This window comes from Barbatula barbatula, assembly GCF_947034865.1.
Source record: "Barbatula barbatula genome assembly, chromosome: 10".
NCBI lineage: Eukaryota > Metazoa > Chordata > Actinopteri > Cypriniformes > Nemacheilidae > Barbatula > Barbatula barbatula.
In genome coordinates this window covers 14392373-14408669 of record NC_136773.1, presented here as the reverse complement: position 1 = coordinate 14408669, position 16297 = coordinate 14392373, and the positions used below count along the sequence as shown (strand labels likewise).

At 39.9% G+C, this 16297-nt stretch overlaps 1 protein-coding gene across 1 annotated transcript in view; it reads left to right on the top strand.

The window, feature by feature from the left end:
- Positions 1 to 16297, top strand: part of luzp2 (leucine zipper protein 2) — a 105185-nt gene that overhangs the window by 81933 nt on the left and 6955 nt on the right. The window contains exons 5-9 of the mRNA XM_079466597.1: positions 186 to 248; positions 3931 to 3993; positions 5191 to 5253; positions 8239 to 8313; positions 13817 to 13984. Coding sequence (XP_079322723.1) covers positions 186 to 248; positions 3931 to 3993; positions 5191 to 5253; positions 8239 to 8313; positions 13817 to 13984 — 432 coding nt within the window. The remainder of the gene's footprint in view (positions 1 to 185; positions 249 to 3930; positions 3994 to 5190; positions 5254 to 8238; positions 8314 to 13816; positions 13985 to 16297) is intronic.

The following is a 16297-nucleotide window of genomic DNA, read 5'->3' as shown; positions in this document are numbered from 1 at the left end:
CTTGAAAATCTTCTTTTGTGTTGTCTCTTGTCATACAGGTTTGAAATGACAAGAGGGTGAGTGAATGAGTGAAGCATTCTCATTTTAGGCTGAACTAACCTGTTAAGTCATATTAAACATCATGCACAATAATGATGGTATTTTTACATATGTTACATTTCTTTTTCTTTATTTTTTCCATGCAGATCAAGTTTTTGAAGATGGAGATGGAAAAGAAGACCAAAATCATTAAAGACCTTCAACAAGAGGTACTGAACCCTATGATGTTTTCTTTTCCAAGGAATTAATTATTGTTAAGGTATGCCTTAGATGCCTTAAAAACTCTTATCAGTTATATCAGTTTTGATGGGGAATGTGTTTTGTATGTGTTGTAGGTTTAGAATCAAGTTAGGGATCTATACCTTTCCTATTATTCAATCCGATTTGAAGGGTGTTATGATTAGGGTTTTGTGTAGGGTTTAGGTTAGGGCTGTTTTTTACCGGATTTAAAAACACAGAAAACCCCCCAAAATAATTCCTAGCCAAATTATAGTGAGCCATTTCTGAAAACATCAATTCTATTCAATTATATATTCAAATAAATGGAATGTTGATGTAAAATTACTGTAGTTAATTTTTGCAGTCTCAGTCACGCATAGCTAGTCGCATAGATAGTTGTGTTTTCACAATGGCTTTGTTAATTAAACCAAACTTCACCTAAACTGCACTATGGCAAGAGAAACGACGCAGCCAATCTTGATGCAGCGCTGATAATCTTGATGGTCGGGTCTCGCTCATCGGTTGGCTCGTGGGCGGGCTGTTTCTTTCACCTTGCTTTGCTTTTCCGGGAGAGTGGCCAATAAAAAGAATAGGATGCCTTTGACGACACAGGGATCCAGAATTATATAAAACTTTCCAATAAAAAATAGAGTGCTGGTGAAACGGAGGCCAGCTAGTGAATAGCTGTGCAGTGTGTAAACCTCACTCCCCGACCAACAGAAACACTTTAGCAACAGATGCTAGAGACTCCTCGTTAGAGCGCCCGTCTCCCATCCGGACCGATGCTGGTTCGAGTAGAACCGGTTACACTGGGGGAGTGTATCAAGGACAGAAATACTACGTCAAACGTCCAACTTGTTTTTTAACATGTTGACCATGTTAAGCATGAGAAGCCAGGATGTTTAAACAGTGTAAAGAAGTCAGAATGCATAACATACAGCACGATACCCAATCTTTAAACATAAAATGAAACGTCTTTCTTAGTTTACCTGAGGTCAAGCCAAAGGTAATGACATCATGACTGCTCAAATTATATTAAAAAAGCATTCGTGATATTCCTACCTCACATCACTTTCATCATCCAATTTAGCTTCAGATTTTCATTAAATAGGAAATTCTGGAGTACGATTTATGGTTACATGCTCTTCACATCTGAAGTTGCATGGTTTTTCTTTTTCAAATGACCAACCTCTTTTGTCTCGGCGCATTGTGCCCTATCTACCTGGGTGGACTCCTGTGTCATTTTAGCTTGTTACAAGCCTACCGCATGTCACTTTTAATGACAGCTGCCATTTTTCTGACAGACTTGGGCAGTCATTCCTCTTTAGGGGGGGCGATTGCAAGTGTGCGGATTTGATAGTAATTCAACCTCATTGAATCATATTGCAATGCGATTCTGCTTCATTACCTCAAACACTCTCTGCCTTTACACCCTTTCTCTCTTCCTCGTTTCTTTTAATTTCTCCTATTCACACACACATACTCATTCACTTTAATATAACACCTCTGTGGCCCACCACTTATTATATATTCCTCAGTCAATTTGTTGGTGTGGGCGATAGTGACTCTTTACCCAGAAGGTGCCGTAATTACAGTTAAAGTAGAAAAGTGCCTGTTGAGTCAGTGTTAAAGGAAAAGTTCATCTCAAACTCCAAATTGTATTATTTTTGCCCACCCACATGACGTTCAACATGTTTTAAGACCTCCAGGCATCTTCGGAACACAAATAAAGATAATTAGGTGACATCCGAGAGATTTCCAGGCCTCCTCATAGACATCATGGTTATAGTTGTTGTCAAGGTCCAGAAAAGTACTAAAGACATTGTTAAATGGGTCTATCTGCTCATAGGGGCTCAATTGAAAAAATTTTAAGCAAGGAGAATACTTAATGTGCGAAAAACAGAACAAAATAACAACTTTAAATCGACGCATGTGCATTCGATCACAATTTTGATTTTGAGATTAACTTTTCCTTTCATTTAATGACGGAAGTTGAGAGCTTATGGTGATCATAGTCTGACATGCAAGTGTACGACTGAGATAACATGTTTGCCATTTCAGTTGTTTTAAAATTTGGTGTCAAACGTCAGTCAGTGTAAAAGCCACAGTGGAAAGTTTTCCAACCTTTGTAAAAAATTTGCTCAGTGAAAACTGCACTTAGTTATGTGCACACTATACAACAATCCAATTAGAACAATATGCTCTTGAGGGCGATCTCTTTTGTTTCTGTAGATGTTGACACGTATGTTGTACTGACATTAAAATATCAAGAATCCTTCTTTTTGTTCTGTACAAAGTTACAAGCTACAACGTCTTATGGAATGCAAAATCTTGATACAATATATGCAATCTCAAATCTGCTCTCAACTTTAAGTCAAGTCAAGTCAACTTTATTTATGTAGCGCTTTTTACAATTTTCATTGTTACAAAGCAGCTGTACAAGAAAAGATATTGACTATAAGAAAAACATATAAGCTTATGCAAGTCAAAACACAGGTTGAATATCAGATAGACTAAAAATTCCTCTATGCAGTGTTAATTGAATAAAACTATAAAACTTGGGTGGCGAGGAAACCAAAACTCCTTTGGAGGAGAAAAAAAACCCTCCAAGGCGGTGAATCCGCTGTCAACAGAAACACTGTCTTTTAATGGCAATGAAAAAAATGTAATCCATATGACCCTTATATAAATCATTTGTACTCGTTGCATTAATCATGAAGCCCAACAATTATGAAATAACAATGAAACACATTAATGTTGCAATGTAACGTTAATTAAAGTATGACTCATTTACTGATGTGTGCGGTCACAGCTCTTTTGGAAATCGCACAGAACAGATCCAGTCGAACAGAATAAAACCATTAACCTTTGTCAAATTAAGTCAGTGCATTATTGCATTACCTAAACATAATGCCAACCTGTTTAATTTCATTCATTTTAAAATCAACCATATAACTTTAGTATGAAAAGGATTTGAAAACATTTGCATGTTTGGCAAAGTGATATTGATGTGCAGATGATATTATGTGATTCAAGTACACAAAAAAAGTATTGTTGAATTCACACTTTATGTATGAATAGTAATGAGTTAGTAAGAGAGTGAGAGAGTGAGACCGTGTGTGTGTGTGAGAGAGAGAGAGAGAGAGAGAGAGAGAGAGAGAGAGAATAAGTTAAAAGTTTTTTCTTGGAGCATGACGCATGCAAAGCCAAGCTCAGGGGTCCGATCCCATGGGATTGCACATAGTCAGAAACAAATGTATGAATGTAAATGTAAATGTAAAAGAGAGCGGGTCAGACAGGAACAGAGAGAGACAAAAAAAGAAGAGGTGGAGAGAAGGACTAGATTAAATTTAGCACCACCATCATTTCTGTATTGATTCTTAATCTGCCATCATCTATTTCCATAAAGACATCCACTGCAGGTTATTACAGAAATGAGGCATATACTCCTGGGTCACCTTGAGCTTCAATAAGCTTGTGAGGGTACTGTCAAAATGAACTCAATGAAAACAGTCGAAGCATTTCTTTTGTCCGCACGATTGCTTTTGTCTGCAGGGACAGGGGTATCGTTAAATTGAATGTATTTACCTAACACAAGAAGTCGTAGCTTGTTTTGATGTAACAAAGCCGTGTGTATAGCATCTGCTGATTTATTGCTACTTCTGCCTTCAGAACAAAAGCTTGAAGAACAAACTTCTGTCTGGAAACAAGCTGTGTGACCTGCATGCAGAGGAGGTAACTGATGCACACACACAGTCAAAAAGTCTTCATTCTTTACAGAGGGGCAGAGTAATTGGACTGCACTTGGGAATAGAAATTTCTACTTAAAGTACCATTGAAATTAAGTAATTGTTTTTCCAAGAAAAAATACACATTTGCCTTATTGCAATTTAATTTAGACCTCTAAATTACAGTTAGTCATTGTTTTGTCGCTGTATTTGCCCATTGCATTGAGTAAACAAGGCACTGACCGAGTTACAAGACAATCAAATTACATTCACTTTTATAGCCATTGACATTCATGTGAGTGTCCAAACTGTATTCGGACACAGGTCTTTTTTCCTTGTGAAGAGACTTTGACCTAAAGCAATACATTTAATCGCAGACAAACATGACTCAAGTGTGAATCAATCCATATTCAGTTTTATTTACAGTATATAGCACTTTTCACACTTTTGCAAGAAAAATAAAGACAGAATACGTGGCATTATAATACATGGCATATTTTTTAACAAAACGATGAATGTTGCTGAAATTCAAATAAATACAATGAAATAAATACTTGGATTGGATTGCCTGCCAGAATTCAATGTCAAACAGGTCATTTGTCAAACTTTCTTCAAAACTTCATCTAAAGTAAATTTTGTTAATAAGAAGATGTTTGTATAATTTTAGCTGGAATCAAAAATTTGAATGACTTTTTTTACTTAATACCTTGTAGTCATTACAAGCCTGAATCTCTGACAAGCTACTGTAGCTGCAAGTGCACTGGCCCATGTGATCTGATAGTAATGAAGTCTCATTAGTTTTGTGGAGGTGTTGTAAACTTCATTTATGGGTAGATTACATAGGACACTAAGGCTATGGAGAAAGAAATGTGTCAGTCTTGAAATGGTTTCAATTGTGGCAGTAAAACAACAGGCAGACAGCAAAGACAATGTCATACTGTGAAGTGAGCGTTATTGTGTGTAAGTGTATGTGTTGATGTGTTAATGTGATTGCGCCATTGAGTGGTCCCTGCAGTCCATTGAAGGCAAGCATTTTATATTTCTTCGCTTAGTTAAGGTTTCTCCTTTGAATTGGATCTTTGCCCAGCAAGCATCCACAAAGGGACACTTTGGGACTGCCAAAATAAACCCAGCTACACAATCCAAAACCAATTTTACTATTTGAATAACCTAACACCTATTTTCTCTTATCTTCATTTTGCAGTCCAAAAAAATCCAAGCCCAGCTGAAAGAGTTGAGGTATGGCAAAAAGGATTTAATTTTTAAGGTAAGAACCAAACAAAGAGGACGTGTCATTACTGTAACCTTGCATGCTGTGCAGGGACCTTAAAACGATTTTTTTACATGAACAGGTTATCCACAGGCCTAGGTTCACAGAGCGTAGTGTGTGGTGGCCTATTAACTACTGTGTGTTTCCACCCAGAGACATTTTTATTTGAATGTTATTACTTTTAATTTCTCAAGTGTTTATGTAATAGATCACAAAGCATCGTATTTTATTCACGGTCAGATCTCTTGGTATTCCATGAAATAGCCATACAAGTCATAAAGTAAAATAAATGATGCCAGAAATAAGAATTTTGGGTGAATTGTCCCCACTTGACTTTTAAGAATGTTCTTACAGTAGACTTACAGAAGATTAAATGTACAAACTAGCAAACAAAGAAATGTAAATGTCACTGTTATATACACAATGATCAGCATTTTTGGCCAGAAAAAAGGAAACAAAATTAGGTAATATTCACATTTTAATTGAAAGATTTGACCTTTTCATGTAGGGATTAGAGTGAAGATTCATATAAAAAGAGTGACCTTTCGTCCCATTGACCTTTCCTCTCTTATTTGCAGTGTTAGATGAGAAAATGTCAGCTGATATTTTCAGCACAGTGCCCTTTGGTTCATGATATAAGCACTGGGTTTTCACACAAAATGCATCACTTTAGCACTATCGATTTTTTTCTAGCTAGACTAACATACTGTATGTTGCAAAAGTGTATTTTCTGTTCATAATAAACATTATAATAATTATTGTTAGGTTTCATAAAACAACTATAATTTAGGTGTTTATATTATGAGTAGTTAAAGGGTAGAAATACAGATGGCTGCTATATGAAGAATAAATATGCAATATGCAACTGGGTTTGTTTTTCTCCAGAAATGTTTTTATCTTGGCTGTACGTCTGTGTATTTATCCCCAACTGAAATTGATGACAACTATTCTTGCCTTTATATTCAAGATTAAAGACAGTTTTTCGGAATTTGTATCTACAGTTGCCCTTTAAGTACATTGTGAACAGGCATCGTTCAATAAGCAATAGAAAAATAATTCCATAACATATAAAAGCACGGCGTCGCTGGAGAGAGAGAATGAGCGAGACTTCTTTGTCAGTCCTAGACTTTGAGTATTTTGCCATATCTAGGCATTAAATCGATTTTTTCTTATTTAAAGTGCAGTCATTTATCACAATCATGTTTTGTTGAATTGGAGTGAAGTGGCTGAATTATGTGCATGTTTTCAAATCATTCAAAGAGAGGAAGAGAAAGAGACTGTCACATTGTGTGGCTTTGTGCTGTTTGCCAAAAAGGCATTAGCATTTGCTTGGCAGTTGCCCTCATCATCATGGTCTAGCATCAGTTCTCTTACCGGAGCTTTCTTATTTATGATCTGCCTATGATTACATTAGCATTAATGAGTGTGTTATTCAGCAGATTATGGATATGCTGGTTTTTGCATATGTCCTTGATGTGATGCATAATCTGTTTTATTACTGTAAAAAAACTTTTAAAATCTCAGTGGACTTCATTGTTATGGCACTGGAAAGTCGCTGAAAATGATTACGAAGAGATGAGATTAAATTGTGCATTAAGTAAGAGCAATGGTGTAATAGCTTGTTATAAACCACGATTGGAATGATTGCAATGTTCTTTGTATTAATTACAGTATACTTTGAATATACTTTTCCTTATAAATTGGCAGCTGCTTACAAGCAATAAACAATATTTCACAATCTACTGTAATTATAGTTACAATTATATTGATTGAAAACAAACGCGGCTGTACAAAACACAGTTTAAAATGCTACAGTGTACACAGTCACAGGCTTACAGTTATAACGTAACACAACATTTGATTTATGTGATCTCATTAGTTTTTCCATATTTTCACCTTTAAACTGGTATTTGTGTTAACTGTGTGTATGTCCTTGTGTGTGCATATGTACATAATTCATATTCATAGGTATTAGTGCAAAATGTGGTTCTAGTACATGTACATTTGGACAGGCTTTGGAACACACAATGCAATCATTTAAAAAGAGAAGATGTTGTTCGCAACATCAAACAAGCAAGTTTTTTGAGGTTTTAACGTGTAAGACTCATCTTGTTTTATTTATAAATGAGATTAAATATGTTTTGAAGAGTCTCCATATTTTAAAGGGTTTATGTTTTGATTTTAATATTGGGTAAGTTTTTTACATTGGGTGTCAGCATTACAAGGGTTAAAGGGTACAACATGTATGTATGAATACAATTGCTATGGAATCGTGCTTAAACGCTTAGTCACTTAGCGCAGGATGTCTTAAAGCTATATTTCTCTGGACTAATGTGACTTCCATTGATTTTATTTCCTGTACAAAACTGAAAGCGTATAATAGTTTCCAACGGTTTCACCTTTCTGTGTTTTTCTCCAAATGAATGACTTTTCAACACAGGCAAAGCTTTACTTTTTATGTTTTTAGGAACATTCAAACTTATAAAGAGTGGAAAATCATAGCCCATTCATGTTGTCTTTCAGATTGCTTCATGTATGAAGTCTCAAACCACATTTATGTTCATTCTGTCAATAATGAATGCTGAATATCTCGTTTATATCTAAGCGTATTGCTTTCCATTGGTCGGATAACACATGCTAATGATTCCAGATGGAGAATGTTTTTACCTGTTCAGCTCTGCTATTCATGTCTCAATGAATCAGCTAGTAGCAATATTTATGAAAACCTAATGATAGGGTGAAGGCAGGTCATTACATATTTCTGCATGAATAAAGAACATCGTGGCTGATTACCAGATCAACAAGCATTTACAGTAAAGCTCACATTACCAACATGTTGTTTCTAGATACTGCTGGCAGTTTCATACGTTCATAAACAAATTAGGTTTTTTATTTAAACAGCAAAAAGATTCTTCATATTTTATGCAATGTTTGCCATGAATGTAAATCTATAACTTAAACCAAGACTTATGCCCTGTGTAGGGTCAGCAATTGATGGATCTGGAGAATAAACTCAGAGTTGCCAAAGATGAATTGGAGAAGGCTGCACTAGACAAGGCAAGTATGAGATCTCAAAATGACCAACTTCCATATCAATAAAACTTTCAAGCGATCGAATAATGTTATAAATGAATCAGTGTAGGACGAAACTATGCACGATCACTTCCACGTTTTGTCTCAGCCAACTCAGTCTGTTGCACAGCGTCCATAGGTGACAATGAAGTTTTTCACTAATATGCACTTCGGATTACGGTCAGTGTCATAAGTGAAATTATCCAAACACTACATCATATATCAACAACCAAACAGGGGAAAGGCTTCAAGCCATGCGTTTTAAGCTAAATCCACAAATATGATAAAAAACAACGTAAACTTACTCGAGGCTTGATCACAGAGGCACTCAACAATGCTCAGCAGTAGGGCTGTACGTTGCCTGAAATTTGAAAGTTTTTCTTAAGTAAACATTGTTATCGTTTGATGACACATGACCTCAGCACTATGAGAGCGGAAGTGACTTAGCTGGCTGAGATTTAAGCAGAATTCACCCTGCGTGCATAGTGTCTATTGCACTGATATACAATAATCTTTATAAAAATACATGAATCCAACTCCGTTAATATGCTTGTTGGTTCACAAATCAGATTACAAATCAGAATACTGCATATATATATATATATAAACAGTATATATTATATATATATAATCGAAAAAAGCTGCATTAAGATTGTCAGGACCCAGGCTTGAACTCGGGTCTCTGGTGTGAGAATTTGCCTCTTTACCAGATGACCCACTAGGCAGATGTGAAACCCAAAAGGTGAAGCAGACACAGCAGATTTCAGAAGGCAATTTATTCTCTGAAAGTTCACACGGCAACTTTGTCGTATCCAATCCAACGGAGGGAAAAAAAACTCAAAGTACCAAAAAATTAAAATGATAAAAAATAAAATGAAAGATACAATGAACTCAAAAGACTCAGTCGGAGTCCATCAACAAGGAAAGTCAAACGTTCAACTCGTACATCCATCGACGTTGACTCACCAGAATAACCAACACAAATAGGGCAAGGATGGGTCACACACACTTCAAACACCAAGCACAAAACAAAGGAAACGGAGAGCTTAAATACAAGCTGCATAAACAGGAAACAGGTGAAACTGATGACATTAATGACACAGGTGAAGGGCAAATAAGCACTCAATGGGGCCACTAGTGGCCAAAAAGGGAACAATGGGTAAACCCTGACAGAACCCCCCCCTCTAGGAACGACTCCTGACGTTCCCACTAGGTCTATTAGGACGACAGGCATTAAACTGACGAATTAATTCTGGGTCCAAAATGTCTTTGGCAGAAACCCAGGAGTGCTCCTCAGGGCCGTAACCCTCCCAGTCCACCAGATACTGCCATGATCGCTGCACCTTGCGGGAGTCCAGTATCCGGCGGACAGTGTAAGCAGGTTGGCCTGCAATGATGCGAGGTGGAGGGGGAGGTCTGCCTGCAGGGATGAAGGGAGAAGACACAACAGGTTTAAGTAATGAAACATGAAATGAGGGGTTGATTCTTAGTGTCCTGGGTAAGTATAAGCGGTAAGTGACAGGGTTTACTCTCCTGGCTACTTTAAATGGCCCGATGAACCTTTGGGCCAGCTTGCGGGACTCCACATGTAGGGGTAAGTTTTTAGTCGAGAGCCATACTCTCTGGCCTGGGCGCAAGGTAGGGCAGGGTCTGCGACGTCTGTTGGCCTGACGTTGATATAGTTGAGAGGTGCGTAGGAGTTTGAGACGAACTCTTTTCCACGTTAGTCTGCAACGTCGGACAAATCTTTGGGCTGAGGGCACACCAACTACGGCTTCCTGCTCAGGGAATAGTGGGGGGGTATAGCCAAACTGGCACTCGAAAGGGGACATACCAGTAGCAGAAGAGCGTAGGGTATTGTGAGCATATTCTGCCCAGACGATGAAGGAGGACCACGTGGAAGGATTGCTCGAAGCCATGCACCTGAGTGTGGTCTCTAACTCCTGGTTCATCCTCTCGGTCTGGCCATTGGACTCTGGGTGATAGCCCGATGACAGGCTGGCAGTAGTTCCTAGGAGCTGGCAGAACGCTCTCCAGAACCTTGAGGAGAACTGGGGGCCTCTATCCGAAACCATTTCCTGGGGGATGCCGTAGATACGGAATACCTGGTTAATGACCAATTCAGCAGTTTCCTTAGCAGTGGGTAACTTGAGCAGGGGAATGAACCTGGCAGCCTTGGAGAATCGGTCGACGATAACCAAAATCACAGTATTGCCTTGAGATGGGGGAAGACCAGTGATACAATCCAGAGAAATGTGGGACCAGGGCCGATGAGGGATGGGCAGGGGATGGAGTAACCCCTGAGGACGGAGGTGAGACGGCTTCCCTTGGTTGCATATTGGACATGCCTTAATAAAGGTGCTTACATCGATCTTGACTGTGGGCCACCAAAATCGCCTTTGAATAAACTCCAGGGTGCGACCAATACCCGGATGACAAGTCAGATGGGAAGAGTGCCCCCACTGAAGGACCTGTGACCGTGCCGCTTTGGGGACAAACAGACAGTTAGTAGGCCCCCCTCCTGGACTGGGCTCAGTGGCCTGTGCTTTCCTCACAGTGTCCTCAATTCCCCAACAAACTGGAGCTACAATCCTGGTGTTGGGAATGATAGGCATCTCAGTGTCACTTCGGGTGGGGAGGGTATGAACTCGGGACAGAGCATCTGGTTTGAGGTTTTTAGACCCAGGTCGATAGGAGAGGACAAACCTGAATCGACTGAAGAAGAGGGACCATCGAGCTTGTCTGGCATTCAATCGTTTTGCCTGTTGGATGTATTCCAGGTTCTTATGGTCAGTAAGTACCTTGAAGGTATGAGTCGCCCCCTCAAGCCAGTGTCTCCACTCCTCCAACGCCATTTTGACTGCGAGAAGTTCCCGATCCCCCACATCATAGTTCCTCTCTGTGGACGTGAGCCGATGGGAAAAGAAGGCACAAGGGTGGAGTCTCTTGTCCTCACCTCTCTGGGACGACACAGCCCCAACTCCCACATCCGAAGCATCCACCTCCACCACAAAGGGTTTGTCCAATTCAGGGAGAGTCAGGATGGGAGCAGAGATAATGTGTTGCTTGAGTTTCAGAAAGGATGACTCTGCTCCTGCACTCCAGAGAAACTTTGTGTTGCCTCCCTTGGTAAGGGCAGAGAGGGGCGCTGCTACAGAGCTAAAGTTTTTGATGAACTTTCGGTAGAAGTTGGTGAAGCCGATAAATCGCTGAACCTCTTTGAGGGATGTGGGCCTGGGCCAGTTCGCTACTGCCTCAACCTTCTTAGGATCCATTCGCATGCGACCAGGCTCCACAATGAATCCCAGAAACTGTACTCGGGAGGCATGAAATTCACATTTCTCGGGTTTAACATAGAGGTGGTTGTCTAAGAGACGTTTGAGTACTTTCCTAACATGCTCAATATGATCTTGGAGAGAAGCAGAGAAGATGAGGATGTCGTCCAGATAGACAAACACAAAGAGGTTAAGCATGTCTCGAAGCACATCATTGATGAGAGCTTGAAATACTGCCGGGGCGTTGGTTAGGCCAAAGGGCATCACTAAGTATTCGTAATGGCCAGTGGGTGTGTTAAAGGCAGTTTTCCACTCGTCCCCTTGTCTGATGCGTACAAGATGGTATGCGTTACGTAGATCCAGTTTGGTGAAAAAAGATGCTCCTTGTAGTAGTTCAAAAGCTGTAGCCATGAGAGGAAGAGGGTACCGGTTGCGGACAGTGATGCTGTTGAGGCCTCGGTAGTCAACACATGGGCGTAATCCTCCACCTTTCTTGGCCACAAAGAAAAACCCGGCTCCTGCAGGTGATGTGGATGGACGAATGAGTCCTGCAGCTAGAGACTCCTGGATGTAGGTGCCCATGGCAGCCCTTTCCGGGGAGGACAACGAGAAGATCCGGCCTCTGGGAGGACATGACCCAGGGAGCAAATCAATACTGCAATCATAGGAACGGTGGGGAGGTAAGGTGGAGGCCTTCTTCTTGCTAAGCACCGCTTTGAGATCATGATAGCACTTAGGGACTCGAGACACATCAATGGATTCTTGAATCTCGGGAGAAGGGTCAGGGGAACTCGAGAATATACACGTAGCATGACAGGTAGGGCCCCATTGACGGATAGACCCCACAGACCAGTCAATGTGAGGATTGTGGTAATGAAGCCAGGGGTAACCAAGGATAAGAGGAAACTCTGGAGACTGGATAAGGTGGAATCCTATCATCTCTTGATGCTGGGAAATGGATAGTCGAAGTGGAATGGTCAACCGTGTGACAAGACCTGGTCCTAGGGGTTTCCCATCCAGGGCGGTGACTTCCAAGGGTGTGCTGAGAGATTCGGTGGGAACATTGTTCTCCTTAGCCCAGGAGCTGTCCATAAAGTTCCCTGCTGCGCCAGAGTCAACCAAGGCTTGAAAAGGTACGTGTTGATTGCCCCAGGAGATGGTGACCAGCAGGAGAAGTCGATCCTTGGAAGTGTGGGAGGATCTGATGTTCCCTGTTACAGTCCTCCCTGGCCTGCACGGGATTGAACGTTTCCCTGGAGCTCAGGACAGACAGCCCGGATATGACCAGACTTGCCACAGTACAGGCAGCAATGATTCCTCATCCTACGGTCTCTCTCAGCTTGGGAGATACGGGTACCCCCTAGTTGCATGGGCTCAGGGGGTAGTTGTGCCGATCCTGGGGTAGACTCGAAATGGGGAGTGACTTGGAATGAACAGGAGTGTCTGCGGCCTAGTTCCCTCTCTCTCAGCCGGTTGTCGAGTCGAATAGCTAGTTTGATGAGGGCCTCGGGATCTTCCGACGGTTCTTGCTTTGCAAGCTCATCTTGTAGAGGGTCAGTGAGGCCATTCAAGAAACACATCCTAAGTGCCTCGTTGTTCCAGCCACTTCCTGCAGCTATGACTCAGTCGGAGTCCATCAACAAGGAAAGTCAAACGTTCAACTCGTACATCCATCGACGTTGACTCACCAGAATAACCAACACAAATAGGGCAAGGATGGGTCACACACACTTCAAACACCAAGCACAAAACAAAGGAAACGGATGACATTAATGACACAGGTGAAGGGCAAATAAGCACTCAATGGGGCCACTAGTGGCCAAAAAGGGAACAATGGGTAAACCCTGACAAAGATGCATTATTTGTGTTGCTGACAGATGTAAATTGTTAGAACTACAAGTAAACAAAAAAGCAATTATCAAGAAAATCTTTGGTTATTTTCTCTGCATTATTTACCTGATGCAAGAATCATTTTTGCAGTGCTGCATTACATTATTCCAATTCAAATTGTTGGTTTTCCTTCTGCTATCTTTTAAAATGCAAACTTGGAGCATGAATTCCATTATCTTTTTAGGCCAGGGATTTAGCAATTTAGGCAGAGAGCGTGGAACAAATGAATAGATAAATGGTTTGAGGACCGAAGGATAAAATGACAGAGTGATAAACATTTGCCCATTAATCTCATGTGTGTTGTCTCATTTCATTTGTTGCAGGAGTCACAGCTTAAAGCCCTGAAGGACACAGTCCATATCTGCTTTTCATCTGTCCTGCACAGCCAGACAGGAAGTCTACACAGATTTACAGCCACACCCACCAATCTGTTGAGGTATTCCGCCCTGGTCAACAACTCAAGAGTCACCTTTCAACAGCCGCATGCAAAGGTAAAAATCTGACGAAACTGACAACTCCTAACACCTTATTATTGTTTCAAACAGAAAATATACAAATCATTGATGTTTTCTTGGATGAGTGCATTTTTCCACATCATATTTTTCTTAGTCGTTGAATAAATATGTGTAAATTACTTCAGCGATGCGATAGAGCGGTGGTATTTTTATTAAGCTTTTTTGAGATTGCTTGATCTGTTGCATGGGTTGACTAACTTACAATCATCACGACATTGTTGTGTATCCTCACGCATTTTTAAGGGGGTATATCATATGATTTTTCATTTCATTTTTATTTATATATTTTTTAAGCACATTTACACAACTGGTAATTGAACAGAGTGCTGTATCACATAAACTACACCACTGGTTTAACGTACCTTAACCACGACCAGGGATGCCTACGTCTCTGTCAAGCCTTGTCATAAACATTAAACTTTAGTCCTTATTAAACGAATAAAGTTATAAATCACGCGTTATGCGTTTCTTCCCCATAGAAGTCCATTATAAGGAAACAGCTTAACATAGCCTACCGAAACAAAGACCACGTGAAAACAAACTTATATAAAATTTACATGAAACCACATGATTGACAACCATCTTTCAGTGATCTATTTTTAGAGTGTGCGCGTGCACGCGCATCAACAGAGGCAGACTGTGTCCTGCCGGGATGTGGTTTAAAAATCATGACAAACTAATTTGAAAGTGAGGGGGACATGAACAGGATTTTGAAAGGTGAGGGGGAAATGCCCCCCTGTCCCCAGTTGAAATTACGCCCCTGGACACAACAATTGACAAGCAATGCTATTTAATGTGGTTAATGCAAGCTTAGACAAGCAGCCATATTGTTATCAAAGCAGTTTAAAGAGAAATCTCTCATTGCATATGCTTACTGAGATAACAGGCCATAAAACGTACTTGATTTATTTTGCACACACACAGTGTGATGAGATCCGCATGTCTCTCGAAATGAAGCAGCGGGGAAGCACTTGGTCTCAGGGCGAATCGTTGTTTAGAATCTTGATCTTATAAGCACCACCCAGAGGACAGTGCAGTGTTTTTTTGATTATGCTCCAATAGTCCTGTCTGCAACAAAGAAGTCTCCACAGAACCATATCAGAGAACATAAAATAGTCTTATAAAACCAGACTATCAGATGATGCTTCAGCGTATTTTCTTCTACTGTAAATAAGCTGATTTTTAGAAAAGAAAAGTTTTCATGCTCTTTTAAATAGGTAAAATGTCACAGAAAATATATATCAAATAATATGTAAAATCCGCTTTCTGTAGAATAATTAAAAAACCCTGAGCTGTACTCCTTTCAATAAGACCTTTATGGGAGAGCTGACACGAATATAAACCTTGGCACAAGTCAAGAAGTTGTTTATGAACACAACGGTCAATACACATGCTGTGGTAAATTAACATGGTATTCACTTCATTGTACCATTGAGATAAAACATGTTATGATACATCGGTTCAAGGTTTCTTCTCCTAAAAAATATTCCTTGTTTAAACAAATCAATGAACACATACTATACTATAACAGAATACATTGGAATCAATATGCATTCTGATTTAGATTTTCGTGACCGTCCCTATTCGTGCAACCACGCCAAATAATGTCAGCCAATGGTTCTTTTACTCTGTTGAAAGATTGATCTCAAGGTTTTAAGGAACAGCCATGTTTTAGTGACCATTAAATTATATTGATCATGACTTAAAAGTCCAATGTGTAATTTCTGCAGGATCTATTGACAGAAATGCGATATAATAGACCTAACTGTGTCCTCAGATGTGTATAAAGACCTTACATAATGAAAGGTTACGTTTTATTACCTTAGAATGAGCTGTTTATATCTACATACACCACGGGTCCCCTTACATGAAATTCATATTGTTGTTTCTACAGTAGCCCAAAACGTACAAACTGCTCTACAGAGCACGTTTCGAAAATGCATTATCTCTTTCAACAAATAAGCGAAAACATGACGATATCTAAGTCCTGTGTCAGCCACCATAGTCCTTCGAAAGGGAGGGATGTTGCAGTCGCATGATTGTCACAGAGATCACGTTTAGCTGCGTGTTCATCATTTATAATATGAGACATTAGTTTAAAAACAATTGGATTTAGATAAGAAACATTGAAATCACGTAGGTCGCTGCAGGTACTGTATAAAATTAAAATGTCACAAAGACATGCATACAAAATAAAACATTTGCCATTATTTTCACACCCTAATGTCAGTCCATATCTGTACGACTGACTTTGACGGGAGACATTTTGGTGAACTCTCACTTTTAGAA